Raw genomic sequence first — 21,177 nt, 5'->3', positions numbered from 1 at the left:
GAATAGCAGAATCCGACATTTCTGATTCAAATTGCAGCCAAACTGGCCCCTCCTTCCAACCCCCTCCTCTTCCGCTCTCCAACCCCAATATCCCATTGGCCATCATACAGATCCATCTCTACACCCCGGCACGTTCTTTTCACAGGAATGCAGCCCCCATCCTCGTCTCCCAGGAAACACTATCTGTACATACAAAACTAGGTAAAAGTTCATCTCAGCAATAAATCAAGCTTCCGCTCTTTCTGCTTCAACTTGTTATGTCAGCGCTGGAAGAAAGCCTAATTTGGAACGCTGACATCCGGCCCCTCTCCCTTCACTTCTGCGACATCACCTATCCCATAGGGAAAACACAACAAGATTAGTCTCATCAGCCCCTCCCTGGCTGTGCACCCCCCCCCTCCCGCCTTTCCCGGGTGGTCTGCATGGAATTTTGCTATAAGGCGATCAGCTTGGATGTTTGCGCTCTTCACCCAGGAAGCCTCTGACAATGGGTAACCCTTCCATTTAATTAAGTACTGAAGGCGCCCCCTGTGCCATCTTGAATCAAGAATCCGCTGCACTTCATAGTGCGTTTGGCCCCCAACAACCAGGGGCCCAGGGGGTTCACGTGGCGTTGGCCTTAAAGTAGACCCCACTACAGGTTTTAGAAGGCTACTGTGAAAAACGGGGTGAATTTTCCCCAAAAGCCGTGGCAACTGCAATTGCACTGTAACGGGGTTAATTATTTTTATTATAGGAAATGGTCCTATAAATTTTGGGCCCAATTTCCTGCTCGGGAGTCTAAGTCTCAAGTACTTGGTGGAGAGGTAAACTTTCTCTCCCAGCTGAAATGGTCTTTGGGGAGTTCGGTGCTTGTCTGCTTGGTCCTTATAAGATTGAGCCGCCTTTGCCAGCGCCCTCTTAACATTTTCCCAAGTTTGTCTCAACATTGCCATCCAGTCGGTCAAACTGACTGAGGAAGGGGGCTCCCTCGGGTATTCTGGCATGGGAACAAAATCCATGCCACTCACTATTTTGAACGGGGTTAGCCCCGTGCTGCTGTGGACAGCATTATTATATGCAACCTCTGCAAAAGATAGGAGGTCTGCCCAATTGGACTGCTGGTAGTCGACGTAGCATCTTAAATACTGTTCTATCATAGCGTTCAGTCTTTCTGCCCCCCCATTGGTGCTCGGGTGAAATGCTGAGCTGAGCCCTTGGGATGAACCTATGGACCGTAGAAACTCCCTCCAGAACTTTGCTGTGAACTGGACCCCTCTGTCGGAAATGATTCTCCTGGGGACTCCATGTAGGCGGTAAATGTGTTTCAGGAACAGTTTGGATAACTGACGGGCTGAAGGCAGTCCACTACAAGGAATGAAGTGTGCCTGTTTGGAGAATAAGTCTATTACAGTCCAGATCACTGTATTTCCACTGCTCCTCGGTAGGTCTACTATAAAGTCCATTGCAATCTCCTCCCATGGTCTTGTTGGCTCAGCTACTGGTTGCAACAATCCAGGCGGGCACCCTGGCCTTGTCTTCATCGTGGCACAAATGGTGCAGCTTTTTACATAACTGTCTACGTCCTTTCTCATATGTGGCCACCAGAACTGCCTTCGTACTAGGTGCAGAGTCTTTAGGAACCCGAAGTGTCCTGCTGGTTTAACATCGTGGCTCCTCTTGAGAATCAGGATGTGTAAACTCTGTGGGACATAGAGCTTTGTCCCCCTCCATGCTAGTTCATCTCTTTTTGTCAAGAGATGTTGATTGTCCCGATACCAGGGGTCTGTCAGCATTTCATTTTTTAATTTCGCAGTTAAGTCACTTGCAAGTTGGCCTTGCTGGTCACGTCGTTGCCGTCTGGTTACCACTTGGGCCGCAGCTTGGGTGGAGGGGATGATGGCATTCACTACCTGCTCCCGCTCACTGTTGTATTGGGGCATCCGGGAGAGGGCATCAGCCAGGAAATTTCTCCCACCTGGGATGTGCTTAAGCTCGAAATTGAAACGATTGAAGTATTGTGCCCACCGCACTTGCCTGGGCGACAGTTTTCGTGGGGTTTTTAGGGCCTCTAGGTTTTTATGATCAGTCCAGACTTCAAATGGTTTCTGGCCTCCCTCTAGAAGGTGCCGCCAGGTCAACAAGGCCCACCTTACTGCAAACGCTTCCTTCTCCCACGCCGCCCATCGCCTCTCCGTATCGGTGAGTTTGCGGGAGGTGTAGGCGCAGGGTTGTAGATCACCTTGGTTGTTCTTTTGGAGTAACACGGCTCCTACTGCCACATCACTTGCATCCGCTTGGATGACAAAAGGCTGTTCTGGATCCGGGTGTTTTAAGACAGGTTCTTTCGCGAACAGTCCTTTTAGCGTCTCAAATGCCTGTTGGCAGGTCAGGTCCCACTGTAGGGGTTGTCCCGGGCGAGGTTTCATCGCTGGGCTTCCTGTCTTTAGGAGATCTGTCAAAGGTTTGGCAATCTTCGCGAACGAGGGGATGAATTGTCTGTAGAAATTCGCAAAGCCTAGAAAACTTTGCAGTTGTCTGCGGGTGCGAGGGGGCTGCCATTGTAGAACTGATTGGACCTTGGCTGGGTCCATCTCTATCCCCTCATTTGATACTCGGTAGCCCAGGTAGTCTAGCCGTGATTGGTGGAAATCGCATTTTGGCAGTTTGACATATAGGTTTACCCGTAGCAGTTTTTTCAGTACTTGGTGGACGAGGGGTATGTGTTCGTCTATGGTCTCCGTGTAGATAAGAATATCGTCCAGATAGACGAGGACCCCTTTGTAAAGGTGTTCATGTAAGACTTCGTTTATTAACTGCATGAACACTGCCGGGGCTCCTTGCAATCCAAAAGGCATTACTTTAAACTGGAAACTACCCAGGGGGCAGTTGAATGCTGTTTTCCATTCATCTCCTGCCCTTATGCGTACTCGGTAATAAGCTTCTCGAAGGTCTAGTTTGGTGAAAACCTTCCCTTTAGCTAGGTGGGCTAACATGTCTTTCATGAGGGGAAGGGGGTACAAGTTGTGTACGCAAACAGCGTTGAAACTTCGAAAGTCGACCACCAGTCTCATGGAGCCATCCTTTTTCTCTTTAAACATGACCGGCGCCGCTACCCTTGGTTTCACTGGCTCAATAAATCCCCTTTGTAAGTTTTTGTCTATGTAGTCCCGCATTTCCTGCATTTCTCGGGGCGTCATGGCATACATTTTTGGTTTGGGTAGTTTCGCTCCTGGGATAATCTCGATGGCACAATCGGTCTCGCGGTGGGGGGGCAGAATGTCACACTCGGCCTCGCTGAATACCCCTGCAAGGTCTTGGTACTCCCTTGGGATCTGGTTTGCGTTACAAGTGGTGGTGGGTGCGGCTGCCAATTGCTTTGCTGCACCTTCTGGGAGGGACCCTTGTGTTGGTGGTGTTTTCTTCTGTAGTGGAGGGCTGCTTTGGGGTTTCAGCATGGGAGGGAATTCTTCTGGTCGGGGCGGCAGGGGTTGGGGCCCCTTTGCTATTCTCAGCCTGCGGGTTCCCTCTTGCCACCAAATGATTGGGCCCCATTTGTCGAGCCATGAGAGTCCCAATATGACTGGTTCTGTCATCTTGGGGGCTATTATGAAGCGGATTGTCTCCCAGTGATCTGCGAGTTCTAGTCTCATGGGTTCAGTCAAGTGCGTGGCGTACGTTCCTCCCACTAGGGACCCATCAACTTGCTCGAAGCGAATTGGTTGTTTGAGCTGTTTAGCTCGGATTCCCAATTTTAGAACTGTGGGTAGGTTGATTAGGCACCGTGTGCTACCCGAGTCTATTAGGGCTTGGAAAGTCTCTTGGGCCCCTGTTTTGGGGGCTGTTAGGCGTATGGGGAAAAGAAAAGGATGGACGGGTCCACTCACCATCGGGTCATCCTCGCCTTCGTCTTCCGTGTCATAGGGTTCAGGGAACTGATCTCCCTCATCTGGGATTCCTCTGGTTTCGGTCAGATGAGCGAAAAACTCAGGGATTTGAGGAGCTTCCTGCGGTACGTGGGTGATGCGCTTGGGCCCTCGTTCCGGTCGTGCTTTGGGCGGTGGAGCTGGTCCCGGTCTAGGCGTTCCACATCTTGCTGCTATGTGGCCGCTTCCCCCACATCTGTAGCATTTCAGTGGGCTCCGTGGGGCAGTTGGTCTGTAGGAGGGCTGTGATGTTGGGGTTTCTCGTCTGTTGAGTGGCCCCTGGTCTGGTCGGCCTCTCTCCTTTCCCTCTGGTGGTTTTGACGTGTCACTCGCCCGCAGCCCTCTGTCGACTTTTATCGCTACCCCGGAACCATTCAGCGAGTCGGTTTGGGATGTCACGATAGGCAGTCACTTGGGAAATTCTTTTATCTAGGCTTGTTCTAAAAAAATACACCAGCAATCGCTCTGGTAGGGGAGGCAGTGTCCCAATGACTCTCCTGAATTCACGGATATGCTCTCTGATAGGCTTCCCCCTCTGCATTAGGTTTCTGAGCTCGTCTTCCACATAGGGGTCCTCCTCCTCCTCCTCATAACGGGCTCTCAATAGTTGCAAGAACCCATCTGCATTTTGTAGCTGGGGAGCCCTGTTTTTGTAGAGTGATGCTGACCACCTCTTTGCTTCTCCCTCCAGCCCTTCCGAGATAGCATTCACTAGGGCTCTGGGGAAAGGGTAGAGGTGTCCGAACCGCTCTATGTATATCTCAGCTGAATCGAGGAATTGGGCGAGGTTGTCTGGGTCACCATCGAACTTCCCTCTGAACTGGGGTGGCTCCTCCCTCTCTGCCCTCTCCTTTCTGTGCTGAGCTCTGGAGGGCCAGCCCTGGTGTTGATAGTCCTCTGCCTCGTCTCTCATCCTGGGGTGGGGAGGTGCTGCCTTGTCTTGGCTTCGCTGCCATTCCCATCCCCAGCTCGCCCTTCCCAATTCACTTAGGGGTTTTTCTTTATCTTTTGCCTTTGCAAAAGGGGATTTCGCCTCTAAGGCTTTTGGCACAGTCCCCGGGTACTTATCTGCTTCACGTTTCTTTGCTTGAAGTTCTGCGGGGAGGGAAGGCGGAGAAAGTTGAACCTTTGTATTTTCCAAGTTGGCTGGAATCACGACCGCTTCTGCTCCTCCCGTTTCTTGAAGCAGGCTTTCCTCCGATAGCTTGGCTTCAGCCATAGTCCGTCCGACCAGATGTCTGGGAGGGAACGGGATGATTTAAACTCAGCCAGCCTGGATTTGGAGGAGAGTTTGGCTGTCTGTCAGGTTTCGGTGCTATCTTGAATAAACTTCATTCTCAAGCGCAAGCTGTCTAATGAATCATTTTATTTTTAAGAATAGCAGAATCCGACATTTCTGATTCAAATTGCAGCCAAACTGGCCCCTCCTTCCAACCCCCTCCTCTTCCGCTCTCCAACCCCAATATCCCATTGGCCATCATACAGATCCATCTCTACACCCCGGCACGTTCTTTTCACAGGAATGCAGCCCCCATCCTCGTCTCCCAGGAAACACTATCTGTACATACAAAACTAGGTAAAAGTTCATCTCAGCAATAAATCAAGCTTCCGCTCTTTCTGCTTCAACTTGTTATGTCAGCGCTGGAAGAAAGCCTAATTTGGAACGCTGACAGTACTGTTATAATGGTTTGGATGAAGATCAAGATAGAAGAAACTCATGGAAGAAGAAGAACTTTGGAAGATAACACCGAGATGTCACAGAAAAAGGATGACTGATGTATTAAAAAAAAAATTAAAAATGGAGACGCCAGAGAATAAATCATTTTTTAAGGATTGACATTATATGGATATCTAAAAATCTCACAAATAAAATTCTGAAAGTGGACATTCTGCCTAAATCTTTTTCTGATCATAATCCTGTATTTCTGGTTTTAAGAAACACAGGATTAAAAAAAGCTTGAGTTTTAGATGGAGATTAAATGAAGCTATTTTACAAAAGGAAAGGATTGTAAAAGATTGTAAAAAGAAACTGCAAGAGTACTTTGAGAATCGTTTAAGTAAAGGAACAAGCTTAATGACAGTATGGGATGCTATTAAAGAGGTTATGAGAGTCTATTTTATACATCACAATCATTTAGAGAGGAAAAAAATCCCAGGAAAAGACACAAAGGATATTGGATGCAATGAGACAGAAAGAAATTCAACTGCAAAAGCCACCCATGGATCTTAAAATTTTATACCATATCTAATTGTTATGGCAACTAATGTCTATGTTAACGGTACAAGAAATAGAAACAAAATTGAACTATACAGAACAGAGACACTTCAAGTTTGCAAATAAACCAGGGAGATGGTTGGCATATAAATTAAGAAAGAAAAAGCAAAAGACAAGGTAAGTAGAACCCACCCCTGGATGGGATGGGATGGGACGGGACAGGACAGGACGGGACGGGACAGAATGGAATGGAACAGAACAGAACAGAACAGAACAGAACAGAACAGAACAGAACAGAACAGAACAGAACAGAACAGAACGGAATAAATATGATTGAATACTAACAATATCATAATGAGAAACAGGCAGGCTTAATATTTTTAGAATAAAATAATAGAAGAATGGAATGGAAAGGAAAGGAATGGTATGGTATGGAATGGAATGGAATATTTTACAGTATCCTCCCCTGGAATGGGGTGGAAATGGAGATTTTACAGTATCCTTCCCCCTGGAGTGGGGTAGGAATGGAGATTTAACAGAATCCTTCCCTTGGAGTGAAGTGGGAATGGAGATTTTACAGAATCATTTCCCTGGAGTGGGGTAGGAATGGAGATTTTGCAGTATCCTTCCCCTGCCACACCCACCAAGCCATGCCCACCAAGCCACAACTCGCCTACCAAGCCATGCCCACAGAACTGGTTGTAAAAAAATTTGAATCCCACCACACAATGAATGAATGATATACCACAGGGGGGAAAGATATTCCAGACATGGAAAGAAGCCAACATTGTGTTTCTACCCAAGGAGGGTCAAGATGTTACAAAGACAAAGAACTGTAGACCAATTTCATTATTAAACAGGGATTACATTTTAGCAGAAAGACTAAAGACAATTTTACAGGCATATATAAATGAAGACCATGCAGGCTAAGAAACAGCTAAGAGATATTGTGAGGACTGTCTTAAATATTATTGAATCCTTACAATATCATAATGAGAAACAGGGAGTCTTAATATTTTTAGAAGAATGGAACGGGATGGGATAGGAAGGGAGGGGAGGGGAAGGGATGGGATGGGATCAGTGGTGGGTTGCACCTGGTTCTAACCGGTTCTATAGAACCAGTAGTAAAACCAGCGGGGGGGGGTCCCACCTATTCAGCCTGACATCATGAGAAGCGATCTGCGCATGTGATCCCATTCTGAACCGGTAGTAAAGGTAAGTAGAACCCAGCCCTGGCTGAGATGGGATGGGATGGGATGGGATGTGACAGGATGGGGTGGGGTGGGGCGGGACGGGAAGGGATGGATCAGGACAGAACAAAATAGAACAGAACAGAATAGAACAGAATAGAACAGAATAGAATAAATATTATTGAATACTAACAATATCATAATGAGAAACAGGCAGGCTTAATATTTTTAGAATAAAATGATAGAATAGAATAGAATAGAATAGAATGGAATGGAATGGAATGGAATGGAATGGAATGGAATGGAATGGAATAGAATAGAATAGAATAGAATAGAATAGAATAGAATAGAATAGAATAGAATAGAATAGAATAGAATAGAATAGAATAGAATAGAATTATTAAGTAATGCCCTTACACATACATATATTTATTTTTTGTCTTGTGGCTCATGCGTTCCTCCCTCTACAAGTCCTCACATGTTTTGAAGTTGTTCACATATGTGACTGTCTTACTATCATTATGAAATTAGTCACTTTTCTCTTCTAAATCCTATGGGACTCCATGAAAATAGAAGCAACTGACACTGAATAATGGTATTTATTGTCTCCATTCTATTCCAACCCTTGGCTGGGAGGCCCAAAGCTCTGTGAGTTGAGTTGTTAGTATGTTGGACTCTCTAGTTTTGTCTGAAAAACATCTCCAGAAGACAGATCTGTCTAATCTACTTCAAAGATTTTGTAGCAGACAGATGCATTTGTACACAGAAAGAAGACACTCATGGAAGATGTTAGTATTGGTGGAGTTGCTGTTAATAGTATTGCCTGATGTGGTGTGCAAGAATCCTAGCCTTCAATGTGACTTTCAAGAACCTCTTCCTATTCGGCACAGTTATCATCAACTTGGAGACGTTAACATTGCTGGCATAATTTCTGTATTTTTTGCAACTTCTAATCCCATTAAATTCATTCAAGATCCTTCTCAGGCATTTCATGATGGAGTTATGTAAGTACATCATTAATTTATTGTCAAGCTCTGAACTTTGCTGGTAAATCATATGATGCTTGAAATATTTTCCTCTAATGGCAAAAACTCCAGAAAGGAACAACTAAACTAGCATGTCGGGTTTATCTTATGTAAAGTTATATTTTACTTCAGTTTCCAGTTAAAGTTGAAATAGTCGCAATAGGGATCAAATTTCCATTTATAACAAATCTCATCTAAAGATCTATTATTGCACAGGTATGTATGGCTACATTTATGAAGCTGTTACTACAATTAAGAAAGGCTAAGCACATATTTCCCATGATATGTTTTCTCATTGATATTTCTGGAAACAAAATATAGCAATTTCTTTCTACATATAAGCGATTCTTAAACGCTGTGGTTTGGTGGTGGAGCATTGTCATATACTAAAACATAGAAATAAGAATTATTAAACACATTCCACAAAATATGCTGGACTGAAGGATTGCAAGGCACATAATGTGAAACAGACTTTTCTTAATGTATTTTTAAAAATTGTTTTACAGAATATTTTTTCAGAATTACCAGCATATCCTGGCCTTAGCATTTACTATAAAACAGATTAATGAAAATCCTCAGATCCTACCCAACATCACGCTAGGCTTCCACATTTTTAACAGCAATTTTAGTCCAAGCTGGACTTACTTTGCCTCCATGATTCTACCTTTCACTCACGGCAAATTCATCCCTAACTACAAGTGTGGGATCACAAATACTTTGGCTGCAGTCATTGGGGCACTGGATATCTCTCTTCACATGGCAACTATATTGTGCAACTACAAAGTTCCTCAGGTAAGATTTGCTGTAGATATACATTATGCCATAGCTCCAAAGACATCTACTGTATATGCTTCTCTCTGTATAAAGGACAGACCCTTTGGATAAGTAGATATTATTTTTGCTTGATAAAGTTGGCCTAATAGTATAGTAATCATAAGTCTGAACAGATGATGAGGCTATTAAACATAGCAAATTCCAGATATTGAACTAAGGCTCAAATCTGAAATATTCACAATGACACTACTTCCACAAAAATGTATTTACTGATATTTCAAGAGTGACATCTTGGTTGATATTTCCTAATAAACACAACTAGATGCATAATCTTTCAGTATATAAAGATACCCAAAGACTCAAATGAATGTAGACATTTTCAGAGGCTCACATAGGCTCACCAAATTTATTTGTTCAACTTGTATTTATTTGTTCAACTTGTATGCCGCCTTTCTCCGAAAACTCATGTTTATTTACTTATGTTCATTTTTCTGTAGTTGATATATGGCTCTGCCCCTGTCATGGATAAAGACACTCAAGCAGTTTTCTTCCAACAAATGTTTCCAAATGAATCCCATCAACGTAAGGGTCTCCTGCAGTTATTGGTATACTTTAGATGGATCTGGATTGGAATTCTTATAGTAAAGGATGAGAAAGGAGAGAAATTCCTCCAAGAGATGCACCCCAAATTTTCTGACTATGGCATCTGCATTGAATTCATAGCAGAGTTACCAAATGTAGGATTTTACAGTGATTTTACTGATATGGTAGAGGAAGGACTACATATATACCATGTTCTCATGAACAGCACAGCCAATGTGATAATTATATATGGTGAAACTCAGTCCATATCAGTCCTGAGAACTAGCCTCCAGTATTCAGAAGTGGAGGACATACCAAAGAAGACTAAGATCTGGCTGATAACAGCTCAGACAGATTACACTTCAATTGCCGTTCATAAATCTTGGGATATCCATTTCCTACATGGGGCTTTATCTTTTGCAGTTCACACAAAGGAGGTCCAAGGTTTCCAAGAATTTATTCAAAACTTAAATCCAAACAACAACAACAACAACAAGCATAATCATTTTCAAAAAGATTTTTGGGAACAGGCATTCGATTGTTTTTTCCCAAACTCAAAAACTGAGACCTCTGAGAAGGAATGTACTGGACAGGAGAGGCTTGAGTCTCTTCCCACATCTGTGTTTGAGACACTAACGAGTAGTCAGAGTTACAATATTTACAATGCAGTCTATGCTGTGGCACATGCTTTGCAATCTCTGCATATATACAAATCCAGAGATAAAGCAATTGTGAAAGGAGGGAGGAAACAGTTTAATAATTAAGGGTGGTGGCAGGTAAGTTTGCGGTGCAGAAAACACCATATCAGCAATTGCAAGATATGTCCATAAACTTTAGTGAGCAATAATTTTTTGAGGGATTGACAGTAGGTTTAAATGTGAGATATATAGTAATAGATTAACCAACTAAAAACTTTTTATGCTTATGTTAAAATTGTAAGTGGTATTCTACAAAATTGTAATCACATCTCCTACAATATACTTCTGTCCATGAAATTTGCTGCCTCTGAAGCCCAAAATTGAGAATGTCATATGGATACTTTCTTGTTTCATACCTATAAACAAAATCTTGCCAGACTGAACACTTTAACATATGTATCCACTCTATAATCTGAGAACTATTCAGGAAGGGGTGTTTTTATTTTCTTTCTCTCACACTTAATTTTAGAACTGAGTTGCCTTTTACTTGTCTGAAATATATCCTCTCCCTTCGGAGAATTCACCTTCTTGCTCCATTCCATAACCCTGCCATAAGTTCAGTCCATTAATAAATAGAATCAGGTGATCTATTCTATTCACCTGTTGTGCAGTAGTTACTTTTTCTTCTAGATGCTTTCTTTGGAATAATTGCTTTTAACTACACACAGTTCTTTGATTTTTGAAAGTACAACCATGCCTGCTTTTTTAGGCAATTTCCTGATGAGGATCTTCCCATACAATCCATGTGTGGAAGAGGAAGAACTTTAAATTATATTGTGACATTTCTACAGGAAAAAATTCAAAATGAAATATTCCCTTTCCATGAGGCGTTGGGTCCCCACCTATTCACACACCATTAGAAAGTCATATGTATTTGTATACACAGAAATTAACAGCAAAACATACCATAGTTTTAGAGCAAATGAATGGAGAAGAATGAGAACAACATTATATGCTTCAAGGAAAAGGGTTCTAGTGTTTTTAAATCTCAGGTGGCTTCATAAAAGAGGACCAAGGTAGAATTTTATTTTGAGCCTACTTTTTGTAGACATATCTACTCACAAGTGATGAAGGAATCATAGATTTAAAAGTGGATATTTAAGCCATCGGAAGTAGCCCTTGCTTAGTGCACGATTTCAAATTCCAGCATCTAGCAGTTGTTGATTCTGCCTCTCTTTGAACACATCAAGTGAAACAAAGGGCATTGCCTTTTGATCATCAATTCTTACTTCTTAACCTCTTCTACTGAGACTAGAATATATTTCCTAAAAATAATTTTCCAAATTAATTTTAGATTTTAGATTCTAAAATCTACCTTCTAAAATCTGTAAATCTGTCTTCCATTATACTGTACATTTTACAGATCATCCTTACTTAACTCTGCAATTAGGGCCTGTTTTTTCCATTGGTAAGTGATGCCAATTTCCATTGGTAAGTGATAAAGGATGCTGTCATTTGAACCTTAACAAAAGCATTTCCGGCAGTTCCCAGTTACCATTGTTAAGCAAGGACTACCCAGGTATTTAAGCACCTCATGGATTAAAACTTCCAACTTACTTCCAGTTTCTCTATTGACTTTGCTTGAGGAAAGCCAGCAGGGAAGGTTTCAAATCACAACCCTGTAACTGTGGGATGCTGCAAAAGTCAGAAATCCAGTCGCCAATTCCCAGTATTGTGATCATATGACCACAGGGGGGTTGCGACAACTGGAATTTCTGGGAAGTCATAAGTACTATACATTCTGCACCTTTGGAATTTCAAATGATTGCTGAACAAGCTGCCATTGAATGAGCACCACTTGTACCTAACTATTTCTCATATGTAGAGACCTCCAAGATGTTTTCAGCCCCAAAAGATAGACCAGACTGAGAAATCAACACCATGTAGGTCAGGAGTAATTTTATTGCAAGAGCTGTAGAACTGAATCTTGCAATGTACTCAGCTCTCCATTATATCATCTTTGTTTGATATAGTATGCCTTCTCTGAAATGTTTTCTCAATTCATATTTCTTGGTCAAGTTTAAAGCTCTTCTTATTTGACTTTTGCCTTGATAGTGTCCCTCCCTCCTGTCATTCAAGACCATTCATATGATCTTCAGAAATGTAAATATTTCTACATTCATAACATATTAGCTGGAGGAGAAGGAGCCTGACTGCCTTTGTCTCTTGCTAGTGGACCAGGAATGGGGATATCAGACATTGTAGCCCAGTTCTGTATACGAGCTATGATTGAATGCATATCACTCCTCCAAGTGAAGTGATCCTGAATCCCATCTATGTTACCATAACTAAGCATGCCTTATGATCATTTTTCTCTCTGATTTGAATATAAGATAATATATTCTAATATATAAGACAATATCTAGATAAGACATATTGTAAGCAGAAAGGGGTTTGGTCTGTGTATTTATAAGTATATATATATATATATTTGTTTTCTGAGGTTTTCGTGGGTATTTGTATGTAGGTCTTTGGTTATTCGGGTTTTCTCCCGCGTAAAATTGGAAGTGTCTTGGCGACGTTTCGACGAAGTCTCATTCATCATCTTCAGGCTGGTGTTTTCGGCTTCGTGCTTCTAGGAGCAATGTGAGATTGCAGCTGTTTCTTCCTTTTAACTGCTAGTGGGGGTGTGAACTGGTTGGGTGGGAGCTTGGCTGTGTTCTGATTGGGTGGAGGTGTGTTCTGATTGGTTGGGGGTTTGGCTGTGCTCTGATTGGATGGGGGGTTGGCTGTGCTCTGATTGGATGGGGGTGTGTTCTGTTTAGGTGGGGGCTTGGTTGTGCTCGTGTTAGTCTGAGTTGCAGGGGGATTTGAGCTGGTGAGCTGCATTGCTGTTGTTTGGCTTCGCGTTTGTGATCGTGCCACATCTTCATGGTGGGTGTCAGTTTGCTTCATGTATGGATTGGAGGTATTTAAAGTGGCTAATGATGCAGCTGTGGTCTGGCTTCTGGTTTGTGGTCGTGCTTCATCGGTGTGGGTTTGCTTTTTGCGTGGATGTGTGGTGGTGACATCCTGTGTGGTTTTCGTGAATGTGGGTCTGGTGTCATTCTTTGTGTTAGGGACTTGTTTGTCAATGAGGGCGGGTTTCCAAATGGCTGGTAGGCGGGAGGTATCATCTTGTTTATTCATGCTGTGTGGGCGTTTTTCTATCTCGATGGCTTCTCTGATTATTCTGTTGTTAAAGTGTTCAGTTTTGGTGATAGTTCTGTTTTTTTTAAAGTCAATATCATGTCCTGTGGCTTTAAGGTGTTGGACCAGGGAAGAAGTTGGTTCCTCTTTTCTGACTGAGTTCTTGTGTTCTTCAATGTGTGCACTTACCAAGAGAAGAATAAGTGCATTATTCTTACCAGACATTTGGAAACCCGCCCTCATTGACAAACGAGTCCCTAACACAAAGAATGACACCAGACCCACACTCACGAAAACCACACAGGATGTCACCACCACACATAATTTCCTGTTTATCTCTCTGCAGAGATTCTGCTATAATCTCTGCCATAATCTGTCCAAGATCTTCATCTTTTATCTCGGTCACATTTCGGAATCTCAAATAGAACGATGCCCTATCCATTTCCAACTGAATCACAGAATCCTCAAGATCTTTATTTAGAGCCATTATTGGATGAAAAGGGCGAACTTAAATTGAAACAAAACTTAGAAGATCAGGGAATTAAGATAGATTGGTTTTCATACATGCAAATACTTTCCAGATATTGAGAAGACTTTAAACAAGAAGGTATTTATAGTGTTTTGACTGGTTTAAACAAGATATTAATGGGTTCAGATGACCATGTAATTAAAAAGTTATATGGATATTTACTTGAAGCAAAACTGGAAGAAGAACAAGTTAAAGAATCAATGATAGCATGGGGGAAAAATTTTGGTTATAGTATTGATTTAGAGAAATGGCAAAAATTGTGGTCACATAATTATAAAATGACAATGTCAACAGCATATAAAGAGAATTTGAATAAGATGTTTTACAGGTGGCATTTACCCCCAACGAGAATAGCCAGGATGTTTAAGAATAAATTGAAGAAATGTTGGAAGTGTCATCAAACTCCAGGATCATACTACCATATGTGGTGGACAGGCGTGGAAGCAAGGAGATTTTGGACTAAAATACATAGTTAGAAAAAATGACAAAGAGACATATTGACTTTAAACCAGAAATATTTTTATTAGGAATTTTACCAGAGACATTTAATAAAGAATTACAATACTTAATTGTAAACATTTTAATAGCGGCCAGAATTGTATTTGCCAAAAACTGGAAAGGAGAGAAGATAATTACTGATGAAGAAATTATTATGAAAATGTTGGACTATGCTGAAATGAGTAGATTGACATTTGAAATAAGAGAACAGGAAGATAAACAATATTATTTGATATGGGAGATATTTTATCAATGGTTTGACAAAAAAGTATGGAGATGAGATAGCATATATGAAATGTTTAAATATTTATCTTCAGTTTAAGTAAAGAATAATTGTTATATGAGGAGATCTGGAGAATTGTAAGCACGAAATGATTTTAACTGATTGAGATGCTGTCTATAATTGTTTGTAAGGATGATATTTTTATGTTGTTGTGTTTTTTTATTTTTATTTTTTTATTTTAATCTAAAATAAAACTTTTTTCAAAAAAAAAAGATCTTTATTTAGAGCCATTATCTTCTGATCTACCTGATCCAATTTTTTTTTTTTAGTTTGTTCAGCTTTGGCTTCTACAATTTTTATTTTTTGTTCATTTTTCTGAATTGCTTCCTGGATTGAATTCATTTTACTATTTAATTTTTGGATATCAATTTTCATTTCACCATGGTTGCTAAATATAGTTTCTTGCATCTTAATCATTGTTTCCTGGATCAATGTCAGGGTGGGTTGCATTGTTTGCATATTTGGTGCCCCGGTAGATTTTTCCACCTTTGAAAACCCCTCAGCCGAATGTTGGTTTGAAGGGGAAACCATTGTTATTGTTGCGTTTGATGCTGTTTTTTTCCCCTGTCTTTAAAGTTGTTGTGAGGCTAGTCATCTCTTTCAATACTCTACTTTGCTCTTCCAGTATTTTATAAATATTTTTCCACACTATCATCAACCAATTACTATCTGTTTGTTCAACTATCTCTAATTCTGGTTCCAATTTAGTGAGCTAATTGGCGTATAAAGCAACTATCAAGAGAAAAAAAGGAAAAATCTATATATCTATATAACTATATCACTATCTCTCTATACGTCTACAAGTATAAATATGAGATAAATAACTATATCAATGCTCTATATTAATATGTGTGTGTGTGTGTGTGTCTTCTTAAGTTTTCGCGGCTGTGTATATGCAAAAAATTAAAATCTCAGGTGTAATATGCAATATTATGGATTTTATAAAATTCATAAATAAGTGAAGGCTTTATATGATCTATGCAGGAACCAACAGTTTTTTCTTCCTCCTTACATTTTACTTTCACCTCAGTGCTCTTTAAATCCTCTGCTCAAAAGTTCAAGTAAGACCAAAAGAGATTCTTTCCTTTCTTTTTGCAACTCCAACACTCAGCCAATCAGCTCCTCTTGCTATGCTGAGTCACAGCAATGTCGGTCCTCACTTCTTCTTCTCCTTTCAGATCCATTCCTGTCCTTTTCTATCTCTTCAGTGTCTCTCTAGTGTGCCAGTTCTCTCACCTTCTTTGTAGTCCTCAGTTCTTTCCAGGTGTCTACAATCGTGCCTCCTCTTCACAGTTTTCACATTTTCTCTTCTTTGCTGCCTTGACAGTTAAATGCATTCTGCTGACTCATTCCTCCTTCTGCCAAATCGCCGCTCATACTCTCCACTGGAAAACTTGTTAACTCGCAAAGACCGGACTCAATCTTTCAAAATGTTCTTAAATCTTGTGGTAATTGAAGTAATTGCTTGAAATGACACCGTCTGTTGAAAAAATCTTCTCTTCCCTTTACTCACTGGCTCATCGCAGCCTCAGGTCTGCCATAGCAAGCTGCCAGACACATTCATGCTGGATCGACAGGAATGTCCATTCATGCAACGAATGATTGCCCTTCACTTCGCCATGCTCTGGACTCCCATTCTAGTCCGCAATGCCCTCCAGGCTTTTGCGCCCTGAAAGGTCCCCAAAATGTGAAAAGTTCAATGTTGGAGAACAAAGACCATTCTCCTTCTACTGCACCACTGCGATACCACCTCCGGAACCCCAAGTACTTATCAGTCCCTTCCAACTCTATTCTGATTGATTGATGGATTGGTTGGTTGGTTGGTTTCCTGCCATTAAAGTAGAATCATCTCTTTATTTGAGGTTGTTGATATTTCTCCTGGCTAGCTTAATTCTGGCTTGTGATTTATGCAGCCTGGAATTTCATATAATTAATTCTGCATATAATTTAAATGAACAGGGTGACAATATATATCTTTGTAGTACTCTTTCCTTATTTTGAATCAATCAATTGTTCCATGTCTGGTTCTAACTATTGCTTCTTGAACCTGCATACAGGTTTCTCATGTGGTCTGGTACAGTGATGGATTTCTACCGGTTCGCCCTAAATCGGACGAACCGGTAGTGGCAGCGGGAGGCTCCGCCTACCCACCTGGATGGTTCTGCCCCTATATCCTCTGACTTTTTAAAAAAATCATGTGTACTCCTTAGTTCTCGGTTCACATACTGCTGAAGCCTAGTTTGTAGGATTTTGAGTACAACCTTGCTAGTGTGTGAAATGAGGACAATTATATGGTAGTTTTAAGCATCTTGGTATTTATTATATATTTATATTTAAGCCAGCCATCTGGCTTAATTAGCTTTCACAATTAAAGTACAGAGCTTAATTTTATTTTTAATTTTTTGCTTTTTTTATTTTGTAATTCTATGTTAATTTTATTTCAGTAATCTGATAAATTATCTTTTCTGCTTTGTTAGAATGATTGTTATGTTGTTTGTTTGATACTGGCCTACAACTTAAACAAAAAAGGGTTTATATTATCTCCCTCACTCGGTTTGTTTCTCTCTGATTGCCTCTGTGTTTCAGGTTCATTCTTTTCTGAGAAGTGTCAGTTTCAACAACAGTGTTGGTAAAAAGATCTCCTTTGATACAAATGGAGAATTCATTGGTGGATTTGATATTATCAACTGGGTCACATTCCCAAATCAGTCATTTGCAAGGATTAAAGTTGGAATGGTAGATCCCACAGCTCCAGCAGAGAAGTTCTTCAATATTTCTGTAGATTCCATCACATGGCCAGAAGATTTTAATCAGGTTAGCTCTTTGAACCTACATTTATCTACCTTCATTTAAATATAATTATTGATGAAAGTCTCAGAGCATCATCTCTGAATAAACCAGGTACAAATCTCCTGGGGAAGGAAAAATACCGCTACATTTTCTAACATTTGCTATTGAATATTAGGAAATATAATTTCCGTAGCTCCCTTTTAACTATGGACAGTGGTTTTCATGGTTTTGAAGTAAAAGCTGAAAGCCAGCACACTAAATCTCATCAGTTACCTGACATCAAAATTCAGAAGTTGAGAAAATCAACTTTTTAACTAATGACCACAGAAATTTTCTTTGAAGAGTGGTGATGATGGTTATTGAAGGCTATAAATGCAATTATTGTAAATATTTAATTAATTATAATTTAAGAGCAATTACATCTAAAATTATGTCATCCCACTACTTAATTTTTAATCTGTTGATTCCACAAAAACTCTACAAGTACTTCCTTTCCTCTCTGTATCTTAATATATTCTTCTTGATTCATTCGTAGGTATTACCTTTATCTTTGTGTAACGATCCTTGTGAGACAGGACACAGCAAGGCCAAGAAAGAAGGGAAGTTGTTTTGTTGCTATGATTGCCGTCTATGTCCAGAGGGGAAAATATCCAAGGAGAAGGGTAGGAAATTTCCAAATATATTGGGATTAAGCCAACACTATAATTTCCTATATCAACTCACCTGCATTATTTTTCAGATGTAGATGACTGCTCTCCATGTTCAGAAGATCAATATCCAAATCCGGGGAAAAATATGTGCATTCCAAAGCGGATCACCTTTTTGTCCTATGAAGAACCCTTAGGGATCAGTCTGACTGTTCTTTCCCTTTGTTTTTCTTCAATGACATCCATGGTCATCACAATCTTCACGAAGCATAAAGATACTCCCATCGTCAAAGCCAACAACCAAAATCTCACTTATATACTCCTAGTTTCCCTTCTCCTCTCTTTCCTTTGTGTTTTTCTATTTATTGGGAGGCCCAATACGATTGTGTGTCTCCTCCGACAACCAGCTTTTGGCCTTATCTTTTCTGTGGCAGTTTCTTGTGTCTTGGCCAAAACCTTTGTTGTGGTTCTAGCATTCATGGCTACCAAACCTGGTTCCAAATTGAGGAAATGGGTCGGGGTAAGAATGATAGGTTTCATTCTACTCACCTGCTCCCTTGTTCAAATATGTGTTTGTGCTGTGTGGCTGATAACATCCCCACCATATCCAGATTTTGATGCACATTCAATACCTGAAGAACTTATCCTGGAGTGCCATGAAGACTCAGTCATGTTCTACTGTGTTTTGGGCTTTATGGGTTTTCTTGCTCTGGTTAGCTTCTCTGCTGCTTTTCTAGCTAGGAAGTTACCTGACAGTTTCAATGAAGCCAAATTCATCACCTTCAGCATGTTGGTCTTCTGCAGTGTTTGGTTGTGTTTTATTCCAACCTATCTAAGCACAATGGGAAAATATACATTGGCTGTGGAGATCTTCTCCATGATCTCCTCCAGTGCTGGATTATTGGTGTGCATCTTTCTTCCCAAGTGTTTTATCATTGTGATGAGACCTGAACTGAACGATAAACACCAGCTCATGAAGAGAAAGTTTTAAGAAATCTTTATGTTTGCCTGATATTCTTTCTATGTACATGTTGGAGAACTTCCGCACTTCGACATTTAAGCTAGAGAACAATGTACAGAGACAGTGGTGTTCTATGTTGCCCTGTCCCCTGAGATTTGGATAGCTAGGAAAGGGTTTTTTTTTCCTTCTGGAAGGCAATTATAACTGGACTCTATAAAAACATAAATAACAGCACAAATTAATGTATTGACGTATTTACTGACATTATTGATTTATTGAAATATTTTAGTATGTTATGGTGAGCTGTAATTAAATGTATTGATTAAATGTGAATTGTAAATTTGTCTTTGTTGGTCATCTTAATCCATATGCAGTAGAATGTATAAAAAGAAATGCAGTTTAATACAAATAAGGTTTTTTTAAACAGGGAAGGTCTACGATTTTTATTCTGAAGCAATCGGACAGATGGAATTCCATGATGCATACCATTTGCAGTGGTCTCCTACAAAACATCGGGTAAATTCAAAAGCTGGCCATATGTCTTCTTCTCAATAGCAAAGATCAAAGAAATTTCAGGCACAAAAAATAATTCTAGTAAATTCAAATAAATTCCATCAGAAGTCCAACACATGCTCATATCCAATTTGCATAATAGTCTCCTTTTAAGAAATTCAGTCGAGTATGATGACTGTGTAGAACAGCATGTTTCATGATTATAAGTCTGTTTGAGTAGAGTTTTGCAGCACTTGAATGAGAGGCACACAGTGAGTCAAAGTGCCAGTTGATGACTCCAATGGGTTTAACTGTTTATGCATGCTGGCAGTAGAGGTATGCTCTGGATCCCATTGGTCAAGGACTTTTGGCTGACAGGGTACAGGAGAAGAATATTTTCTGCTGTGGGTTCTGTACTTCAGAATATCATGCCTGCTGAGGTGATTAATTAGTTGCTACCTCCTCCTCGTACATACTTTACTCCCCTCTGCCATCTTTCTTAATTGAATTTTAACTGAATTTTAAATTTTTGCTGTTTCAGGATTTTTTATCATATTTTAATCATATGACTATAAACTGCTTAGGGTCATCTTGGCAAGATGGACGGCATAGACATTTAGTAATCAATAAATCTCATCTTACTAATCTTATTTTCCAGCCTGATGTTTCATTTTGGTGGCACACTGTTTGGCTTTTTCCTCAGTCATGCAAGTTCACTGTGGAAGAATCAGCCATTCTCAATGGACAATAAAGGGTGCCACTGCTTCTTGGGCACTAGGTTTTTAAAGCCTTTTATGGATGAGTATATGTTAAAAACACATAAGCAAATTCAAAATGTCAGAACAAAGCTTGAAGCAAAGTTTGATTCGCTGGCAAGGGAACTCCAGGAAGAATTCCAATGTCTGAAAGGAGATATGAAACAGGTGAAAGCCAGAGTAGATTGTATGGAGCATAAATTGGAAAAGACAAACTCTTTATGTGAAGTTGAATTGGAAGAGATAATAATTCTTGAAGCTCAGATTAAAAATTAAGGATGGTGAAGGCCTTGGCCAAGTTAATTAATAAGGAGGAAAAAGAAATGGATATTGATTTGGACAAGATTTAAAGAATAAATTCCAGATTCACTGTCACAAGAAAGTTACTAAGGGATGTTTATTGTATAAACATAGTATAAGACTATGCCAAGGATTTTCCATCTTTGCCCCTGAAGTGACTCACTGACTGACTCATAGACTGATAAACTCTTCCTCTGACGATGGGTCAGCCAATTGATGCAACTGTTGAGGGGTCCTTTATTACATCATGAGTCTCGTCTGTCGGAGAAGTTTTTTCGATCTACAGCCCCCTGGGGGCTCTGCCGTGAGAGGGTGGGCCGGAGGCCGTTCCCATTGGATGAGATAATCAGGACCCTCCTACTGTCGCGGGAGGACAGTAGAGATACCAATAGTACATCAATGAA

The 21,177-nt window shown here is 40.6% G+C and overlaps 1 protein-coding gene across 1 annotated transcript; it reads left to right on the top strand.

Moving 5' to 3' along the window:
• The first annotated feature begins 8,989 nt into the window (after positions 1-8,989).
• LOC139317633 (vomeronasal type-2 receptor 116-like) lies at positions 8,990-19,256 on the top strand. Its single transcript, XM_070944716.1, has 4 exons — positions 8,990-9,127; positions 17,415-17,642; positions 18,154-18,280; positions 18,358-19,256. The coding sequence occupies exons 1-4, from the start codon at positions 8,990-8,992 to the stop codon at positions 19,254-19,256; spliced, it is 1,392 nt and encodes a 463-aa protein (XP_070800817.1).
• Positions 19,257-21,177: the final 1,921 nt, after the last annotated feature.

The sequence above is a fragment of the Pituophis catenifer genome, unplaced genomic scaffold (assembly GCF_029215685.1).
Source record: "Pituophis catenifer annectens isolate HBS135680 unplaced genomic scaffold, rPitCat1.0.hap2 SCAF_5, whole genome shotgun sequence".
NCBI classification, from domain to species: domain Eukaryota; kingdom Metazoa; phylum Chordata; class Lepidosauria; order Squamata; family Colubridae; genus Pituophis; species Pituophis catenifer.
Note: the sequence above shows the minus strand (reverse complement) of the source record. Positions and strands in the feature narration are given on the sequence as shown.

Coding starts and splice junctions, on each gene's coding strand:
- LOC139317633 (XM_070944716.1), top strand. CDS start 8,990: ATGATTCTACCTTTCACTCACGGCAAATTCATCCCTAACTACAAGTGT. Junction 9,128..17,414: donor GCAACTACAAAGTTCCTCAG/GTAAGATTTGCT, acceptor TCTGTGTTTCAG/GTTCATTCTTTTCTGAGAAG. Junction 18,281..18,357: donor GAAAATATCCAAGGAGAAGG/GTAGGAAATTTC, acceptor ATTATTTTTCAG/ATGTAGATGACTGCTCTCCA.